At 40.5% G+C, this 20737-nt stretch overlaps 1 protein-coding gene across 6 annotated transcripts in view; it reads left to right on the top strand.

The window, feature by feature from the left end:
- The window catches only part of PTPRM (protein tyrosine phosphatase receptor type M), an 839861-nt gene that overhangs the window by 760018 nt on the left and 59106 nt on the right, over positions 1-20737 (top strand). For all 6 annotated transcript variants that reach the window (XM_036244603.1, XM_036244601.1, XM_036244600.1 and 3 more), the window contains one exon: positions 14429-14526. In XM_036244603.1, the coding sequence (XP_036100496.1) occupies positions 14429-14526 (98 nt within the window). The remainder of the gene's footprint in view (positions 1-14428; positions 14527-20737) is intronic.

Below are 20737 nucleotides of genomic sequence, written 5' to 3'. Positions count from 1 at the left end.
AAGTACCCTCTCAATACTTATTAGCTACATTCTCACTATCATTATGATCATATGGGTTTCAAAACACACATATCTCAATAGCACATAGGCAGTTCAAACTCTAACCCAAATATAGTGTATACTGGAAAGCTAATGCATTCTACACATTAATGCCTCCTTCCAAAAAGATGTATCAAAGGGAACCACTTATATTTTTACCAACATACTTCATCTTTCTCTGAAGTAAAAACATTATCATTATTGTTCTAAGATGGGTTAGAAAGACAATACGCTATATTGACTGGGAGAAGCATACTTCCCTTCCGTTTTTAAAGTCCTGCAGAAATTGAGCAGCTCTGATAGCAGCATATGACACCAGCCTTGGCTTGCGTCTGAAGCCTCTTGGACGCACACTTAACGTTAGATTACACGTAAGTGAAGACAGCTTAATCTCATAGGCCAGACAGGTTCCTTCCCAAAAGGCTTCATCTAAAATAATTTGAAAGAATTGCACAAGGACGTTTTAGAGAGGAGGTTTGGAAGGCTAAGAAACTACTGGAGAACTACAGGGGCTGAGCAATGATTTTTTCTGGGAAAGAGAATAATAATGACAGGAGCAGAAGGAGAAGTAAAGGGAAAGATGTGTGCTCTTGGCCTGCTTCCAAAACCTATTTGTGTTGCGTGAGGCTGGTTAGGCAGGTGCTGTCGTCTGCTTGGCTAGAGATTGACAGATGTGTAAAGGCTGCCAATCATGATCTATATCAAGGAGGTAGTAGACAGAGTGAGTCTTAACTGAAGGGAATTCCTCCAGACCACTTCTGAGATCAGTTTCACACAACGGAGTCCCAGGAAATACAGATGTCCCCCAAGCACTGCATGTCAGTATCGGAAAAGGACCACAGAGTAATAGCTAATGGGTATACAATGATTTTAAATAACTATTCTTTTTAAACTTATGTTCCTGATAGATGATAGATAGATATATACATAGATAGATAGATAATAGATAAATAGATACATAGATAGATGAAAGATACCCAGTGACATATTTACATGTTGGCAGTAAAATGGATACACTACACTAATGAATAATCTTGCTGATGGCTTCATACACTTTCAGATGACTCCCCTCCTGACCCTCACCCAAAGTCTCACTACTCACAGGAAAAAGTAAAAAGGTTATTAAGAATTTTCACCAATAATTTATTAACAAGTTTTTTAAAAAAATTTCCTAGCAATACAATCAGACCAATCATATTCTACTTCTATTTTACAAATAAAATTTTTTTCTAAGTTTTCTTAACTTTTAGAACATTTGTATCACTTTGAAAAACCTTTTGGTTTTTAGTTTGTGTGCCAGAGTTTTTATAGGTAAAAATATGTTGTGTGGTTTTTCTTTTAACAAAACCCATAATTGTGATTTAAGTCATCATATGACATATGTGGTGTGAGAGCAACCAAAGTTATTTTTTTAACGACTTTCAAAAAAACTTTATTTATGGCTTTATTAACACATGAATTATCTAAATAGTTAGGAGTATGTATCAGAAGTAATTTATTTTAAGGCTCCCAAGGGTGATCTTGTACACTTTTATATTGAAATGTTTTACTTTAATTTTAGCACATGTAGCTGTTGTTTAAGAAAAAAAGAAAACTTTTTAAAATGTGACAAACTTTTATCTCAAAGCCACTATTTTCATTTATTTCCTTATTTAAAGGTCTTAAAATTCCAGGTGTGGGAAAGGAAGAAAGTACTCAGAATAGTTGGATCATTTTGTTTTCAGTTTAGTTATTTTTTTAAAATGTGCTTCTTTATCCATTTTTGCTGTGATTTGAGGCATAAAGTTGTGTGGAAATGCATGAAATTTATCCTAGAAAAGGTAAATTAAGAAAAACTGCAAGGTTCCAGTCAATATGGCAGCGTAAGTTAATGCAGTACTCAACACCTCCCACAACCACATCAAATTGACACTAAACTACAGAACAACCATCATCCAGAACCACCTAAAATCTAGCTGAACAGAACTCCTACAACTAAGACTATGAAGAAGAAGTCACATCAAGACTGATAGGAAGGGCCAACATGTGAAATGGGCTGGTCCCTCACCCATGTGAGGTGGATAAAAATCAGGAGAGAAGTCTCAGCTGTGGAGGTCTCCCCTGAGGAGCAAGGCATCACAGCCCCACACCAGGCCCCTGAACCCAGGGTTTCAGTGCCAGGAAGAAAAGTTTCTATAACTCACTCACTCTGAGTTTCAGCACTGGGGCACCAGGAACATATGGGGAGGAGCTGACATGTCTGGCAGCAGGGTGAGAGCTAGAGGGGCACCTTTTTCCCAGACAGAAGGGCTACAAGTGCCAGAAGAAGAGCAAGACCAAGGAATTGAAAACCTATGTGAAAAAATAATAATGGCCAACTTCCCTAACTTGGCGAAAGAAGTAGACATACAAGTTTAGGAAGCACAGTTATCCCAAACAAGATAAACACAAAGAGGCCCACACCAAGAAACATAATAATTAAAATGTCAAAGGTTAAAAACAAAGAGAGAATCTTAAAAGCAGCAAGAGAAAAGCAGTTACCTACAAGGGAGCTCTCATAAAACTGTCAGCTGATTTCTCAACAGAAAATTTATAGGCCAGAAGGAATTAGCACAAAATATTCAAAGTGATGAAAAGCAAGAACCTATTGCCAAGATTACTCTACCCAGCAAAGCTTTCATTTAGAATTGTAGGACAAGTAAAAAACTTCCCAGACAAGAAAAAGCTAAAGGTCATCACCAACAAACCATTATTACAAAAAAAGTTAAAGGGTCTTCTTTGAGAAGAAGAAGAAAAAAAAGATAAAATATATGAACAACAAAATGGCAATAAATATATATACCAATAATTAATTAAATGCAAATGGATTAAATGTTCCAATCAAAAGACATATGGATGCTGAATGGATAATAAAACAAGACCTTTACATATGCTGTCTACAAGAGACTCACTTCACATTGAAAGACACACACAGACTGAAGGTAAAGGGTGGAAAGAGATTTCATGAAAATGGAAACAAACCAAAAGCTAGGGTCAATACTTACACCACAAAATATACCTTATAACAAAGGATATATAACAAGAGACAAAGAAGGATGTAGCAATTCCACTTCTGGGTATTTATCTTAAGAAACCCAAAACACTAAATCAAAAAGATATATATATATATAAATATATAAATATATAAATATATAAATAAATATATGGTACATCCATATGTTTATCGCAGCATAATTTACAATAGGCAAGGTATGGAAGCAACCTAAGTTTCCATCAATAGATAAATGGATAAATAAGTGGTGCATATATACAATGGAATATGACTCAGCTATAAAAAAGAATGAAGTCTTGCCATCTGCAAAAGCCTGATGGACCTAGAGGGTATTGTGCTGAGTGAAATAAATCAGACAGAGGAAGACAAATATTATATGATCTCACATGTATGTGGTATCTTAGAAACAAAATAAATGAACAAGCAGAACAGAAACAGACTCATAGATCCAGAGAACATTATGAAGGTTGCCAGATGAGAGAGGAGAGGTGTTGGGGGGATGGGTGAATAGGGTAAAGGGTTTAAGAAGTACATATTGGAAATTATAGCATAGGAAATAGAGTCAGGCCCTGGCCAGTTTGGCTCAGTGGTTAGAGCGTTGGCTTGCAGTCCAGAGAGACCCGGGTTCGGTTTCCACTAAGGGCGTGTACCTCGGTTGCAGTTTGTCCCCAGCTCTGGTTGGTCGTGCAGGTGGCAGCCACTTGATGTGTCCCTTTCATGTCGATGTTTCTCTCTCTCTCTTCCTCTCTCTCCTTGCCACTCTATCTGAAAAATGGAAAAAAATGTCCTCCGGTGAGGAAATAGAGTCAGTAATATTATAACATCTATGTATGGTGTCAGATGGGTGCTAGATTTATCAGAGTGGTCATTAGTAAGTTATATAATGTCTAATCATCAGGTTATACAGTTTAAACTAATAATAATATTGTATGTCAACTGTAATTGAAAAATAAAACAGTACTTAAAATCAAGAAATTAAAAAAATGAAAACCACAATAGAAACTATGAAGGTATATAAAAATTTACAAGAAAGAAAGGAATTGTAATAATGACTAATAAAGGTAGGATGAATTCATATTGGAACTAAGATATAGGCAATACAAGTATGAAAAATGGAAAAGCAAAGATTAGAATTTAAAAATATTAAGTTCTTTGTATTTCTTAGGAATAAAATGGCTACTGATTAAATTTATCTTTATAAAGACATATTAAATAATACCTACTATATTGTTCTGTGTTCTTTTTGTTTTAAAATATTTAATATTTATAAGTGAATAAGATGACAGTCAGATTATTAACCAAAAAAGAGATAATGGTTGCTCTGGCCCATGTGGCTCCATGGGTTAGGCATCATCCCATGTACCAAAAGGTTGCCTTTGCAATTCCTGCTCAGGGCACATGCCCAGGTTGTGGGCTCAGTCCCCAGAAGGGGGTGTGCAGGAGGCAGCCAGTCAATGTTTTGCTCTCACATCAATGTTTCTCTCTCTCCTTCTCTCTCTATAAATCAATAAAAGTCTTAACAAAGAGATAATGGTTGAAAGGTTATGACTGATACTATAGACAGAGGTTTCCCAAGCTAAGTTTTTTAAATTTAATTTATTGGGGTGACATTGGTTAATAAAATTACATAGGTTTCAGGTATATAATTCTATAATACATTAACTCTATATTGTATTGTGTTCATCACTCCAAGTAAAGTCTCCTTCCATCATCATTTATCCCCCTTTTAACCTCCATCTGGTAATCGCTTGTTGTCTATGTCTATAAATTTTGGGTTTCTTTGCTTAATCCTTTCATCCTTTTCTCCCAGCCCTGCAACCTCCCTCCCCTGTGACACTGTCAGTCTCTTCTCTATTTATGAGTCTATTTCTATTTTGTTTGTTAGTCTATTGTATTCAATGGATTCCATATATGAGTAAAATCATATGATACTTATCTTTTTCTGACTGGAGAACATTATGCTTATTCACTTAGCATAATGCTCTCCAGGTCCATCCATGCTGTCACAAAGGGTAAGATTTCCTACTCTACGGCTGAGTAGCATTCCATTGTGTAAATGTACCACAGCTTTTCTATTCACTCCTGTACTGGTGGATACTTGGGATGCTTCCAAATCATGGCTATTGTAAATAATGCTGCAATGAACATAGTTGTGCATACATTTTTTTCAAATTAGTGTTTCGGGATTCTTCAGGATAAACTCTCAGAAGTGGAACCTCTGGGTCAGAAGGCAGTTCCATTTTCAAGTTTTTGGGGTTTTTTTATCCTCACCCGAGGACATTTTTCCATTTTTTGTTCAGATAGAGCGGGAGGGAGAGAGAGGAAGAGAGAGAGAGAAACACTGATGTGAAGGGACACATCGAGTGGCTGCCACCCGCACGACCAACCAGTGCTGGGGACAAACTGCAACCGAGGTATGTGCCCTTAGCGGGAACCGAACCCGGGTCTCTCCGGACCACAGGCCGACGCTCCAACCGCTGAGCCAAACCGGCCAGGGCTCCATTTTCAATTTTTTGAGGTAACTCCATACTGTTTTCCACAGTGGCTGCACCACTCTGTAGTCCCACCAACAGTGCACGAGGGTTCCCTTTCCTCCACATCCTCGCCAGCACTTGTTTGTTGTAACTATTTTAGAATTTATATGCAGCCTGTCCGTTAGTGGTTGATTTATGCCAATTTTCTCTTAACTAAATATGACATGACCTTTTGGTGTCCAGTCAGCATTTTCTGTGTTCTCTAATATGCCTAGAAACCTCCATTCCATGAAACTATCTAGAGAAAGCCAGATATTTGCAGTTAACATTAACACTCTTTCTTATTTCAGTCTGAAAAGGGAATTTTAGGGAATGGTGAGAGTGAAATATAAATACCAACGTGGATTATGTGTTTGAGAGGAAATACTGTTTATGGATAGAGCAGAAATTGTATGTCTGGTTTTAGGTTATAAGAAGTACACACACCTGTGAGCCAATTTAGACTAAATGGGGTAATTAGCAAATATCTGCTAGCCAGAGTGAGCCAGGTGAAGGAAAACGCCTCATGCCGTGGAAAACCTACTCCATTGTAAGAATAGATTTATCCACGAACCACTGCAATTTGTTAACTGAAAACACTATTTAACATCATCATTATTTAAGACATTGCTTTTGACACTATTTCTAAAAAGGTGTATTTTATTACAGCTCCAATGCCTATTCTCTCTCTCTTATTGTCATTAAATGAAAACGCCAGTGGAAGGGGGAGCATTTCTAATCCAGTAATTCCGGACATGAAGGGTGCTTCACATGAGAGCCGTCCTTAGAAAATGCTATTGCAACATGCTGCCAGTTATATTTTTGAATTTAAGTTAAAAGTATTCCCAAGTTGTTTTCATCATAGAGCAATTCTCAGTGTTTGCATCTAACTCATTCGTTGATTTTTATTGTTTCTTTAATGGGGCAGAGGAGGGTATTCTTAGCAATTCAGGAAAATTAAGAAATCACATCCCATGCACCCAGCCATCTCAACTTGGGTTTTCTTTTTCTGCAGCTGAAACCAAAAATTATTCATAAAAATTCCATTATTTTAACATCCATAGCCTCAGGGGAGAGCGAATGCACCTATCAAATGAGTATTGTTAAGGATTATTAATGCAGAAGCCAACTGTTTTCTGAGTCACCATTATCGCTTTTGTGACACACCCGGCAGATTCAGTCCGTAAAGCATGGTGGCATATTTTACCTTGTAGATTTCACTCCCACAAAAAAGAAAAGCTACTTAATGTAAAATTATAGATGTAGGTGTTATGGAAGCATCATATTGAGAAGTCGCATAAAGTTCTTCAATAAAAACATATTCAGAAACCACTGAAGGGACATCTAATGCTCTGAATACCGAATAACTGACTTCATAATACTTCTTCTACATCACCGCCAGCAGCAACAGTAACAATAATGGGTCAAAAATATAGGGCCGTTTTTATTTATGAGCTTTAAAGTAAATGCATAAATCCTAGGCTCATCTTTTCCCACATCTATAGTCCACTTTCAGTGTCTTCAGTCTGATGGAGTGAACTGGATGCCAAAGGGCTTGACTGGGCCCAAGGCAGGCAGTGCCCAGAGCAAGGACTCCTAGGTTTTCTACAGCTACTTTGCTTGCAGGGTCACTGCCCTTCCCTCCACACTGTCACCATGCATTGTGTACCCCACACCACACAGTCACTCCTCCTGCTCAAAGACTCGTCAAATCAGGGGGTTAGGGGACTGATGTGCACAAACAAGGCCCCCAGTCTCTTCAGGTCACCCTGAAATTTAAAAAGGGACCTGGGTTGGAATCCCAGCTTCAAAGTCCCTTAGTCTCCTCCTTTCTCATCTAAAAATGGAAACTAACACAGTTGCAGTGGCAAATAAATGAGACCGTGCACATAAAACATACCTGGGCCGCGGGTGTCAACATTGTGTCTTATTTGTCCACCATCCTTGTCAGCCCTGCTCCCTGCTGCCCCTTCCTTTTCAGCCCAGAGCCTTTGCTGACAAAAAACCATCTTGTAACAGGGACAGCGAGAATCCTGCTCAGTTTCATTCAAAATTGCCCTCCAAGGGCAGCCCCTTCCCAGCCTGACTCAAATGTAAGCCTGTGCATAACCCACCAGTTCCTGAGCCAGTCTGGCCCAGGCTACCTGAGTCTTGTCCCTGCACTTGGGAGGCCTTGTGTGTGCCAGCTGCGTGAGGCCCGCTGGGGGCCTGTCACCCAGCCCAGTGCAGCTCTGACCTTCCTACCTCCAGGCTCCCTTTGCCTCTCAAACAGAATCACCACCCGGATCCCACTGCTGTCAGGATTTCAGACATCTCGGCCTGGACATTGTCACTGCTGGTCTCCACTGCCATTTGGATGCCCAGGGAACCATCCTCAGAATATGCTATTTTAACATCTTTAAATATATATGGAGCAAAATATTTAAAAGTTTTACCTCTCATTAATCAACATGGAACATCATCTTTTTATTTACTCTTCTCTACTGTTCATTTTCAACATATTCCTATTTCTTGTGGGGTTTTGTTCAATAAAGTAGAACCTTCTGCTGTGGACACATGTGAGAAATATATTTTTAACCACCTTCCAGATGAAAGCATACCAAACCTGAAATGAGGCACATGAAACTTGCATCCATGGGTTTCATACAAGAAAATGTGTCGTCCTACAAAACATTCCAGTTCCATCGAAAAAGATAAGCATGGCCGGTCTGTACCACTTTGGTGTTCTGAATTGAGAGCATCCAACCTGATTAAAAATGCCCCACTTCTAACACCAGGTTTTACCCTTGACAGAAATATGTTTCAGACAGGAAAGGCAGGAAGCTCTGCGAGTTTCTGGAGTCAATATTTCAGTCTATCTCTTAGTTTCAGACTTGTGGGTTTCTCACCTGGGTAAAACCCCATATTAATATTTGAGGTGGATTTTGTCAAGTGCGAGAAAGATCATTGTGCATAGGGGCTTCTCAGGAGACCAGTTTTGGCAGAATCTCTATAGAAGTTAAGTAGCTGGAGATTAAAACCTTAAAAACTACTCATACCCCTTGGAAAATCTCTGTGTGTGCATATCTCCATTTGAAGTTCAAGTGTCCTAGGATGCTTACCTTACTGCACTTCATGTGAGAGTGTGGTCTGTCCTTGCCCTATCTTCCTCTGTACAACTACAAGCTTCTTGAAAGTAGGGGCTATATTTCTATTACTCACCTTTGTATTTCATGCTGTCCCTCACAGTGCCTGGCACAGAGCAGGCGAAGTACTTACCTGTAAATATGCTGCACACTGTTCCCACTGGGGCCAGGAAGGGGATTTGACTGAGGAAAGCAAGCTAGGTGTGAGACCAGAGGGCACAGAGAACTATGACCTGGATGGGCAGGTCCATGTTCATAGGCCACTGAGGATGACATGCATTAAAAACACGGGCACCACGACATCAAATGTCATGAAGAGATGGGAGTCATCTCCTGGGTCTTGGAGAACTTGCCTGAGGAAGTGACGTTTAGTTTCCAAGCTGAGACCAGCAGGGCGGGCGGGCTTGAACTGAAGCCTGAGAGGGAGGAGGGCTCCTGGCAGAGGACCCACGAGGAGGGCTCGGAAAGTGGCCAGGGAGGGGTGGCACGTGAGGCAGTAACAGCCGGGACTGGAGACCCAGTGTGGGCACAGGTGTGTGGGCCACATTTGCCTTATTAAAGAAAAGAAGTTTTCCTCTGTGAGCAATGGAAACCCCTTGAAGATCTTTAGGGGGAACATGATGTCTTTCAGAGGTGGGCTCTGGCAGGTTGTGAGGCTTGGCTGGTTTTCAGGGGCAGACTACGTGGCCTGGGCTAGTCCGGTGGCCGGAGTTGGACCCGCTGTGTCCCGGAAGTGCGGGTGGTTGCAGAGGGCAGAGAAGGGACTGGGGGCTGGTTGTGCTCATGAAGTTGGATTTTATTCTATGGCAGTGGGACCTTGAGAGTTTAAAGGAGAGAACCGACCTGATATAAAACCGTGTTTAAAGAGGTTGTTTTCAGTGATTAACATGGGTTTTCTTCTGTTTTATTCTCACCGGGACCGTGATAACTGTACACACAGGCTTGTCAAGTAGAACCTTCTGAGCTGCTTTGACATTCAAGCGGAGGCAGTGGGACGCGTGGGGTCAGACCTCAGCTCTCAGCTCCACACTCACTAGCCCAGTGACCTTGGACAATTTCCCCTACTTCTCAGTAAATGGGGGGAAACAATAGCACCTATTACCTAGGATTATGGTTTTTAAATTCAAAGAGTTGCTACATGTAAAATACTTCAAACAGAATCTGAGAAATAGAAAGTGCACAAAAGGAGTTCGGTATTATTCTATTTATGATTGAATACCAGTTTGTATTTGTACTATCTTTCTTCCCTTCAAAAGAACTCTAATATGCCACTCTGAGCTTAAAGGACCTTGACTTCCCTGCGGCTCTAGTTAACACACAGAATATACTGCATAGAAATCAGAATGTGAAAAGAAGGGGTACAAGTCATCTATCAAGGTTTGAAATTATAATTTTTAATATGTCTCACTTTTCATGAGCTAGAGAATTCATCTCACACAATAGTCTATCCTTGAATGTCTTTCACTTAATGCTTTTCATTTTTCTTCATCGTGCTCTGGTTCTTTCTGCCATTTTGTTGTTGTTCCTTCAGGCCTTGGTGGTGGTAGGAATGGCGCCTCCACAGCTTTCCTTCCCGGCAGGGGCTGAGTGTGCCAGCGACTGCGCAAACGGAATGCATTCCTAGCCTGATAGTGTTGGAGTTTCAAGGCCTTACCTTTTAAATGCTTTAGTCCAGAGGGGGTGACTGCTGAGAATAGCCTTCTTGACTGCTGTGCGAACATCTGTAAACGCAGGCACAGCCACTGTGGCGGCTCCCACCCAGCCCGAAACTGCAGAAATCAAATCCTGGGGCTGTGGATGGCAGCTGTTCACGCCCGGAGCGAGGGAGGTCTTTCAGTCCTCTGCCTGATGCTTCGGATCCCTTGTCTTTGGAGTTTGGTTGGTTGTCTGATTTCTGTGAGCAATCCCCAGGGACCTCTCCATTGATTACTCTCCTCGTGGTGAGGGTGCTTGCCACACCAGCTTTGGGGAGCCGGGCAGGGAAGGCAGAGCGGCACTGGCCCTCCTGGGCTTCCTCCCCGGTTCCAGCCCTGCGAGGGCATGGTGACAGTCGCTGCCTCGAGTGCCGGGCCTGCGACTCTGGACTCGGTGCTGGCTCACGATGACCAGTCACTCAGACCCCATGAGGAGCTGCTGAAACGAAATGGAGTGGCCTTGATGTGGGTCAAGTCTGCCCGCCCAGCCGGCATCGTGTTTTTCACGTTGTCAGGAGACATGTATCTCTGAGTCATAATTTATTCCAACCTCAGGAAATAATCTGAAATACATCAAAGAGAAAAGAAAATCAGGCCCAGCCCTAAGCAGTTTTATTGTTGAACTGCCACAGTGACAGGCCAGGGAGAGGCCCTGTGTGTGAAGGGGACCCTCGCAGGGCGACAGGGCACATGCCCCACAGGTGGAGGAGAGGAGAGACAGGGAAGAAAAAGGCAACACTGCACCAGGGAAGAAGGTGGCCCTTTCCTGGCACTTTTTCTTTCTTCCTGGGATCAACTTAGAATAAGCTTTGTATTCAAATTCATTTTCAGATTTGAACCCCAAACTTTTTTACTTCTTCTGGCTGCCTATGCCTAATTTGAGCATTGTAAAGAACCCTACCTAATTCATTTTTCTATCCTAATCTTTTTTTTCTTAGTCCAGGTCAGTGGGTAAGAAAATCGTCAAGACTGCGGTATATAAGTGAACCACTAAGGCTTATAAAACCCTTTGTTTTAAGGACAACCTAAATTTAGTTATGTAAACATTTAAAAACCTGTGTCACCTTAACAATGCTCAGCCCAATGGTGAGGTGGGACGGCTATATTCCTAGATGATATTTTATGAGTGAAGTTCCCTCAAAATCAGAAAGAAATGGGATTCCTGGATTCAGAGACCTTTTCCTAAGGCTTGCTAAGCAGTAGGTTCAAAACAAACACGTTCCACAATGACTCCTCATACGTGACCACCCAGTAGTTAGGTCAGAAGGTAGAGTCAGATGCCCCCAATGCTGTAGATCTATGGCTTTTCACAGAAGAGATTTGAAAACACACCCAGCCTCAAACCCCACACCCAGCCAATTAAGTCAGTCTCTTGGAACATCAAAACGTTTTAACAGCTTTACAACCATTGTAATAAGCAGCCAGAGTTGAAAACCGCTGTCCTCAGTAGAGAACAGTTACTGGGAAGCCAGGCTGGCACCCTGGTGACCTAGGGGCATGGACTGAGTTACGTTGGGAGGCAGAGCCCTGGGGCAGGGAACCTCAATCTTACGGAAGACGCCCCCTTTTTAAGACTTGGACAGGAGTAAGGTGATGTGCTTTTAAGCTTCTGTAGATAATCTCTGAAATATGAGTCAAGGGACCATGCACATATTCTATATTAATACTATTTAATTCTTGTTTATATTTACTGTAGTATTTTAATGTTAAATAGTACAGTTTATGCATATGCATACAGACCTATTTATTCATTTGTTCATTGAGCTCCTGCCACGGGCCAGGTATGCCATCAGAAAATTGCAGTAAATCACAACAGCCGTGTCCCCTCCAAGGGGAACTTGAAAGTAATCAAATGGGGTCTAAATCTAAGAAAGGGTACGTGAGTTGCACTTTGGAACTTGGCACTGTAGCCTGCAGGGTCTCTGGGAAGACTCCGTTGGGCAGTGAGGAGAGAGGTGGTTTTCTTCCTGCTGGCAACTGTCTGTGGTGCTGGAGCATCTGGTGCACCCACTGTAGCCATTGTCATCAGCGTTTTCTGGAAGTTTCCGAGTAGGTGGCACGGGCCTGAGTATCTAATGAAGGAGGCAGAAAGTGTCTGGGCCACTCCTTTATTTAATGGGTCACATTGGGAAGACTACCTGTTTGCCCAAAGATGGACTCAGGGTATTTCATTTCTTGTGAATAAGTAACAAGCTGTTAAGTACACAATGGATGTACCTCTCTGCAAACTAGAAATGTAGTGATTGATGGATCCGATGTTTACTTGTCTCCTCTGTAACCTTAGATTTAAGTCACTGAAATCTTCAGCCTATACATCAAGAGAATGGCACGCATGTATTAAGGGACAGGGGCCGAAACGGCAGGCGGTGTACAAAGTCCGTGAAGGGACTAGCCCTGTGATACCAGGAAGTGCAGTCGGTTTCTCATGGGGGAGGGTAAGAACCTGTAGCCTGAAGCACAAGGAGGAATCGCAGAGGTTTGTATTGTAGAAAGAAAGGAGGGAGGCCTTGACAGTGAGCGAGGAGAAAAAAATTACACAAAACCAACTGATAACTGGTCAAGAGAAATGAGAGGTGACTGAATGGTGTGCCACCATTGCTCAGTATCCAAGACTCAGCCAAGGCATAACCACTAATACATATTTTTCGATGCGCCTTGTCTTTGTTCTAGTGCTTTGCTTTTTGTAAAATGCCTGAACTCAATGAATTCTCAAAATAACCCCAAATGTTATTGAAATCACATGTAGATAAAGAAAGATGAAGACACTGAAGCTCACAGTGCCCAAAATCACACAGCCAGTTCAAGGGCAGGAGCAATACCCTGGCCAGTGTTGCTCAGTGGTTAGAGCATTGGCCTGTGCTCTGAAGGGTCACAGGTTTGATTCCCAGTCAAGGACACGTAGCAGAGTTGCAGGTTCAATCCCCAGCCTGGGTTGGGTGCATGTGGGAGGCAACCAATTGATGTGTCTCTCTCACATTGATGTTTCTTTCTCTCTTTTTCTCTCTCTTCCTCTGTCTCCTTCTCTCCCCATCTCTCCCTTCCACTGTCTCTAAAAAAATCAATGCAAAAAATATGTGGGTGAGGGTTAAAAAAAAAAAAAAAGGGCAGAGGCAAATCTCCAATTCAAAGACTGAGCTCCAAATCCGGTAGTCCGTAATATCAAGATACTATAGCACAGCTGGGTCCTGGCCCCAGCATGTACCCGAACACTCATCAGATTCACGTGCAGCATGTGATTCTCCGTGCCTCTGAAGCTGTATTCCTCACATGCCCTTGCGTTCCTGCTTGTCTTACAGAGATTTATGCTGGTACATTCATACCCCCAAATATGAATGGTCATGAAATGGAGTTTTGGTGTTTTCTAAAATCTAGATTAAAAGAAATTTTGAATTTCAACTTTCTGTACCTGCTAGCATCTGCAGCACTGGCATTCTGTAATGCATATTTCCCACTTTTTCCTCCCAGTCCATTAGAAAGAGTTTTTTAAATTCTCAGATCTCCAGGAGCTAAGAAAGAAAATGCTGATCATGTTCAGTGACCAGAAATACAACTGCTTAACTCTAACTTCTCTCTCACTTTAGGAAGGCAGATCCCCAACATGGATCAATTCAACAGATAAGAAAAACATTAGCACAAGAAAAGGACACATTTCCTACAGAGGCGCATTTCTTTCTGTATACCATTTCCCTGGGGTATCTGCCCATTGACAGCAGGAAGAATAATGTCATCCATGTTTTAAAATACCCCTCTTGAGTGTTATGGAGATAAATAGCTAAATGATGAGAAAATAACTTACTTATTCAACTGTGAGTGAAAAATTTAGTATTTCTATAGGTACTCTTTTAGAAGGAGTACTCTTTTGCATCAACACTAGGAAGGAGAGTTGTATAAAAAAATAAAGAAGGAAAGGAGAGCTGTGTCCACCTATAAACGTGAGAGAACTGCATGTGATTTATTTGCAAGCCCAGAAGTTTTCCAGATGCGAACTTACAAAGGAGAAAGAAAAGTGTCTGTTCTGTGTTGCAGGACCCATGCAGGAGACCATCTACGACTTCTGGAGGATGGTGTGGCATGAAAACACCGCGAGCATAATAATGGTGACCAACCTTGTGGAGGTGGGGAGGGTAAGTAAGACACCTGCATGTCCCTTTGTCCCTTGCTTAGTTGGTAAAATGAAGTAAGGCAAGAGCAAGCTTTTAAAGTAGTATTTTGTGTACTCCAAAAACCATTAACTACTACAGCTCCTCCTACCGCGTGCCACACTTGCTTATAAATGATCAGTAAATACAGTCTGAATTACTTTCCTTTGCTGTGATAGCGACAGGAAAGGTACCAGTTTAAAAGCAGTTGTTGTCTGGCTCTATTGAGCACATAAAAACACCTCTAAGCCTGAATGCTGGGTGTTGGGTGTCAAAATTCACCGGTACCGCATTAGGCATAACTACATCTCTATTAGCCTTAAAAAAGAAGAAAATCTTTCCATTTATGATAACATGGATGAAGCTGGGGGACATTATACTAAGTGAAAAAAGCCAGTCACAGAAGGACAAATACTTCATGATTCCACATAGGTACCTAGAGTAATTAGATCCACAGAAGCAGAAAACACAGTAGTGGAAGGGGTAATGGGGAGTTGATGGTTAATGGAAGATAACATCTTGGACCTGAGAAGTGCTAACAATTTTAACTGAGACTGCCACATAAAACCTAAAACTACAAAAGGTAGACACTAAGGGCAAGGGCAGACAGGGTGGGGGAGGGGTGTGGAACAGGAAGGCAGCCGGGCACCAGAACAGGGAAACAACAAGGAAGCAAAAATTGTTGCTTAGGATTGGGGTGAGATAGCACTTCCACTAACTAATGAGTCAAAGTAAAACACCCTAGCATAAATCAGAAAATAATTTAGAACTGTGAATTATACAGTACCACATATTAAACTTGTAGGATGCAGATGAAGTGGCACGTAAAAGGATATATAGGCTTAAATGTTAGAAAAGAAGTGTAAGCATCTAGTTCAAGAATATACATGAACAGAGTACAACTAAGGAAAGAAAAGAGGAAATAATAAATAGAAGAGCAGAAAATTATTAAATAAAGCAAACAAAAAATAATAAAAGTCAACATAATCAAAAAGGCTTTGTGAAAAAACTAATGAAATAGACAAACATCTGACAATCAGAAGTAAGAGAAAGAAAACCCCAAATAACAGTATTAGGAATAGGGTAAAGATTTTTTATCATAATAGGTAATATTAATAACTAATAATAAATTTGAAAATTTAGATACGCTGCGCAGTTTTCTTGACAAATATAATTTTCCCACATTGACTCAAAAAGAAACAAATTCTGAATAGACAATAATTATTTTATTTTTTATTTTTTATTAATGTATTTTTGTTACAGATGTTTCTCCTATTTCCCCCATTGACACCCTCCTCCCTACCCTGCCCTACCCCCCAGCCCAGTCCCCAGCATTGTTGTCTATGTCCATCGGTTACGCATACATACATATAAGTTCTGTGGTTTATCCCTTCCCTTCCGCCTCATCCCCTCTTATGAGGTTTGTCAGTCTGTACCTTACTTCTTTGTCTCTGGAACTATTTTGTTAATCAGTTTGTTTTGTTCTTTATATTCCACAAATAAGTGAGATCATGTGATATTTGCCTTTCTCTGATTGGCTTGTTTCACTTAGCATAATATTCTCCAGGTCCCTCCATGTTGTCTCAAAGGATAAGAGATCTTTCTTCCTTATAGCTGCATGGTATTCCATTGTGTATATGTACCACAGCTTTATATCCACTCATCTATTGATGGACACTTGGGCTGTTTCCAGATCTTAGCGATTGTAAATAGTGCTACTGTGAACATAGAGGTACATAAATTCTTTCTGATTGGAGTTTCAGGCTTTGTAGGATATAGTCCTAGAAGTGGGATCACTGACAATTCCATTTTTAACTTTTTGAGGTAACACCATAGTGTTTTCCATAGTGGCTGCACCAGTCTGCATTCCCAATAGCAGTGTATTAGAGTCCCCTTTTCTCCACACCCTCGCCAGCACTTGTTTGATGATTTGTTGATGGCAGCCATTGTGACAGGCATGAGGTGATACTTCATTGTTGTTTTAATTTGCATCTCTCTGATGATTAGTGATGTTGAGCATTTTTTTTTCATGTCTGTTGGCCATCTGTATGTCCTGTTTGGAGAGTGTCTATTTAGGTCCTCTGCTCATTTTTTAATTGGGTTCTTTGTCTTCATTTTGTTGAGTTGTATGAGTACTCTATATATTTTGGAAATTAACCTATTTTGTGATGTATAGTTGGCAATTATGCTCTCCTATGTAGTGGGTTTCTTTCCATTTTGATGGTTGTTTCTTTTGCTGTGCAGAAGCTTTTTAGTTTAATGTAGTCACATGTGTTCATTTTTTCCTTTGTTTCTGTTGCTTTAGGCGTTGTATCAGTGAAAATTCTGCTGTGTGTGATGTCTGAAATTTTGTTGCCTGGATTCTCTTCTAGGATTTTTATGGATTCACAAGTCATATTTAAGTCTTTTATCCATTTGAGTTTATTCTTGTGTATGGTGTAAGTTGGTGGTCTAGCTTCATTTTTTTGCATCTAGCTGTCCAATTTTCCCAACACCATTTATTGAAGAGGCTCTCTTAACTCCACTGTATGTTCTTGCCACCTTTGTCAAATATTAATTGAGAATATTGTCTTGGGTCAATTTCTGGGTTCTCTGTTCTGTTCCATTGATCTATGTGCCTATTCTTGTGCCAATAGCAGGCTGTTTTGATTACAGTGGCTTTGTAGTATAACCTAATAATCGGTATTGTGATCCCTCCTATTTTGTTTTTCTTTTTCAAGATTGCTGTGTCTATCTGGGGTCTTTTTTGCTTCCATATAAACTTTTGGAGTATTTTTTCTAGTTCTGTGGAATATGTCATTGATATTTTGATGGGGATTGCATTGAATCTATAGATTGCTTTGAGTACTATGGACATTTTAATGATGTTAATTCTTCCAATCCATGAACATGGTATATGCTTTCACTTTTTTATATCGTCCTTTCTTTCTTTTTTCAATGACCTGTAGTTTTCTGTGAAGAGGTCCTTTACTTCTTTGGTTAAGTTTATTCCTAGGTATCTTGATTTTTTTGCCACAGTGGTAAATGGGATTGTTTTTTTTTAGTTTCTCTTTCTGTGAGTTCATTGTTGGTGTATAAGAATGCCGTTGATTTCTTGACATTAATTTTGTATCCTGCTACTTTGCCAAATTCATTTATTAACTCTAGTAGATTTTTGATGGAGTTTTTATGGTCTTCTATGTACAATATCATGTCATTTGCGAATAATAACAGTTTCACTTCTTCCTTTCCAATTTGGATCCCTTTTATTTTAACATAGTACTGGAAGTCTTAGCCACAGCAACTAGACAATAATTATTTTAAAAGTGAGTTATGGTTAAAAATTAACCCATGGAAAAACACCAAATGCAAATACATTTACATGTATGTTCTACTAAATATTCAGGAAGTAGATAATTCAAATCTTATAAAAATTATTCTAAAAGAAGAGAGAAAGTCCGTTCCCCCATTTTATTTTAAAAGGCTAGTGTAACCTTGACACCAAACATAGCTATAAGAAAGGAGAAAATTATAGGTGCCACAAATTGGAAAGAGATAAATAGAACAACAGATGAAAATTGAGAGTCCAGATGTTGACTGTAGGCACATGTGGGAAATATGTAATTAGTGAGAAATTGTGAGCTTTTCAATCAATTGAGCTGGGACATTTGGTTATTCATGTAGAAAAAAAAATTATTGCCTCCATGAAACACCCAAGAATGAATACCAGATAAGAACCAAAATATAACACAATTTTAAAACTTTAAAAAAAGGGGGGGGGGTATTTTCTTTTTCTTTTTCTTTTTTCTTTATTGATTTGAGAGAGAGAGGAAGTGAAAGGGAGAGAGAGATAGAATCATCAATGAGAGAGAACATCTATTGGCCACCTCCTGCATGCCCCCTACTAGGGATTGGGCCCACAACTGGGCATGTGCCCTGACCCGGAATTGAACCTGCGACCTCTTGGTGCATGGGTCGACACTCGACCACTGAGCCACACCAGCCGGGTGGGGGAAATATTTATGACCATTTTTTGGTTTGTTTGAGGAGGTTCAGGCCTTTACCTCAGGGGAGTATAAACGCCGATGTGTGCACCCGCCTCACATAATACCCTCTTACAAAGGGTCACAGCAGAGTGCCTGGCTGCTCAAGCATCAAGAAAATGCTGGCTTTCTTTATTTTATTTTATTTTTTTCCATCACCATTTATCGCTCCTATACCCTCCTCCACTTCCACCCTCCCCTCCCTTGCAATCACAACACTGTTGTCTGTGACCACGAATTTTCTCCCCTTTTTCTTTTGCTCAGTCCCTGCACCCTCCCCAGCCCATCCTACACCACACCCCACTGTCTGCCTGCTCTCTGTCCGTGAGTCTGTCTCTATTTGGTTTGTTAGTTTCGTTTGTTCATTAGATTCCACATATGGAGTGAAATCATATGATAGTACTTGTCTTTCTCTAACTCACTTATTTCACTTAGCATATGACTATTTTTTAAAGAATTCATTAAAGATATCAAAAGATTAATGTATGCTTGAAATCTATATAATCTTACTAACCAGTGTTGCCCCAATAAGTTTAATAAAAGGGAAAAAAAAAGAAAAGGATAAAAATTTACAAAGCAATGCTTTATGTACTACAAGTGTAAAAGCCATTCATGTCATTCAGTTCCCCCTCTGCAGGGAGACAGTGAGAGCAGGGTGCTGGCCCGCAGGGTGCTGGCCTGCAGCCCGGGCTGCAGGTGCTCCCTGCATGACTGGATTACTGGCCTCAAAGGGGTCCCTGAGCCTCTCTACCACCAACCTTTCACTTCGCATCTGCTTTATAAGGTTTTTTTAAAGATTAAATGAGGTTTCTACATGTCAGGTGGTTAGAAAAGTTCCTGACCTATTAAGAAGACTTAATAAATACAGGTATCAATGTAACCCTTATCTTTTCACCAACAAACCTAAGACCTACTGTGGTGTTTATAATTCTCTTTTCCCCACTCCAAATCTACCTTCTTTTGCTATGAAAGCAGTGCATAAGGACCACTGGGAAAAAAAATCCAGCTCCACCAGACAGCAAGCCTCTTTAAGGAACAAAACAGCCTTAGGAATTTTTGGTCTGTCCATTGGGGCACTCAGTAAATGCCCAAGGAAATGAATGAATGAGAATTAGTCCAACTTAGTGTCAGAGAGCAATTAGCATAAACTAGGTTGACTGTGACATAGCTAAACGCAATATTTTATCTGTTTTCATGTACTTGGGTTTCTTCCCCTGATGTGTATGATTAATTCTAAATCCTTCTTTCATTTCACAAATATTTGTTGACTGCCTGTGTACAATAAGGAGAAAAAGCTATCTGGAGACTGCTGTCTCAGTGCTGTGCTTTCACAATCACTGTATTCCTTGAAAGTTATTCACCACCTCAAAACATTACATATTTGCACCAGAGCTTATTTAAAATAATGCCAAGGTAAGTTATTTTGAAAAGTGAACAGTCATTAAAAATAACTACTACTGGCCCCACCTGTGTGGCTCAGTGGTCTGAGCATCTTCCCATGGACTGAGAGGTCCCTGTTCGATTCCCAGTCAGAATATGTGCCCAGGTTTCAGGCTCAATTCCCGCTAGGGGGCATGCAGGAGGCAGCTGATGGATGTTTCTCTCTCACATACATGTTTCTCTCTCTCTCTCCCTTCCTCTCTTTCTCTAAAAAAATCAATAAAAACATATTTAAAATAATAATAATAACTATTACTGAATTTTTTTTTACTTATTTTTTATTTTATTTTATTTTTATTACAGATATTTCACCTTTTTTTACCCCATTGGCACCCCCCTCCCCAGTCCACCCCCGCCCCGTCCCCGGCTTAGTTGTCCATGTCCATTGGTCATGCATACATGCATATAAGTTCTGTGGTTTATCTCTTCCCACCCCCCCAACCCCCACCCCCTCTTCTGAGGGATGTCAGTCTGTGCCCTACTTCCATGTTTCTGGGTCTACTGTATTCCTCAGACTGTTATGTTCATTATATTCCTTATATAAGTGAGATCATGTGGTATTTGTCTTTTTCTGCTTGGCTTCTTTCACTTAGGATAATACTTTCCAGGTCCCTCCATGTCGTCTCAAAGGATAAGAGATCTTTCTTTCTTACCACTGCATAGTACTCCATTGTGTATATGTACCACAGCTTTTTTATCCATTCGTCTACTGATGGACACTTGGGCTGTTTCCA

This window comes from Molossus molossus, unplaced genomic scaffold (assembly GCF_014108415.1).
Source record: "Molossus molossus isolate mMolMol1 unplaced genomic scaffold, mMolMol1.p scaffold_m16_p_6, whole genome shotgun sequence".
Classification (NCBI taxonomy): domain Eukaryota; kingdom Metazoa; phylum Chordata; class Mammalia; order Chiroptera; family Molossidae; genus Molossus; species Molossus molossus.
This window is presented reverse-complemented; position numbering and strand designations above follow the sequence as displayed.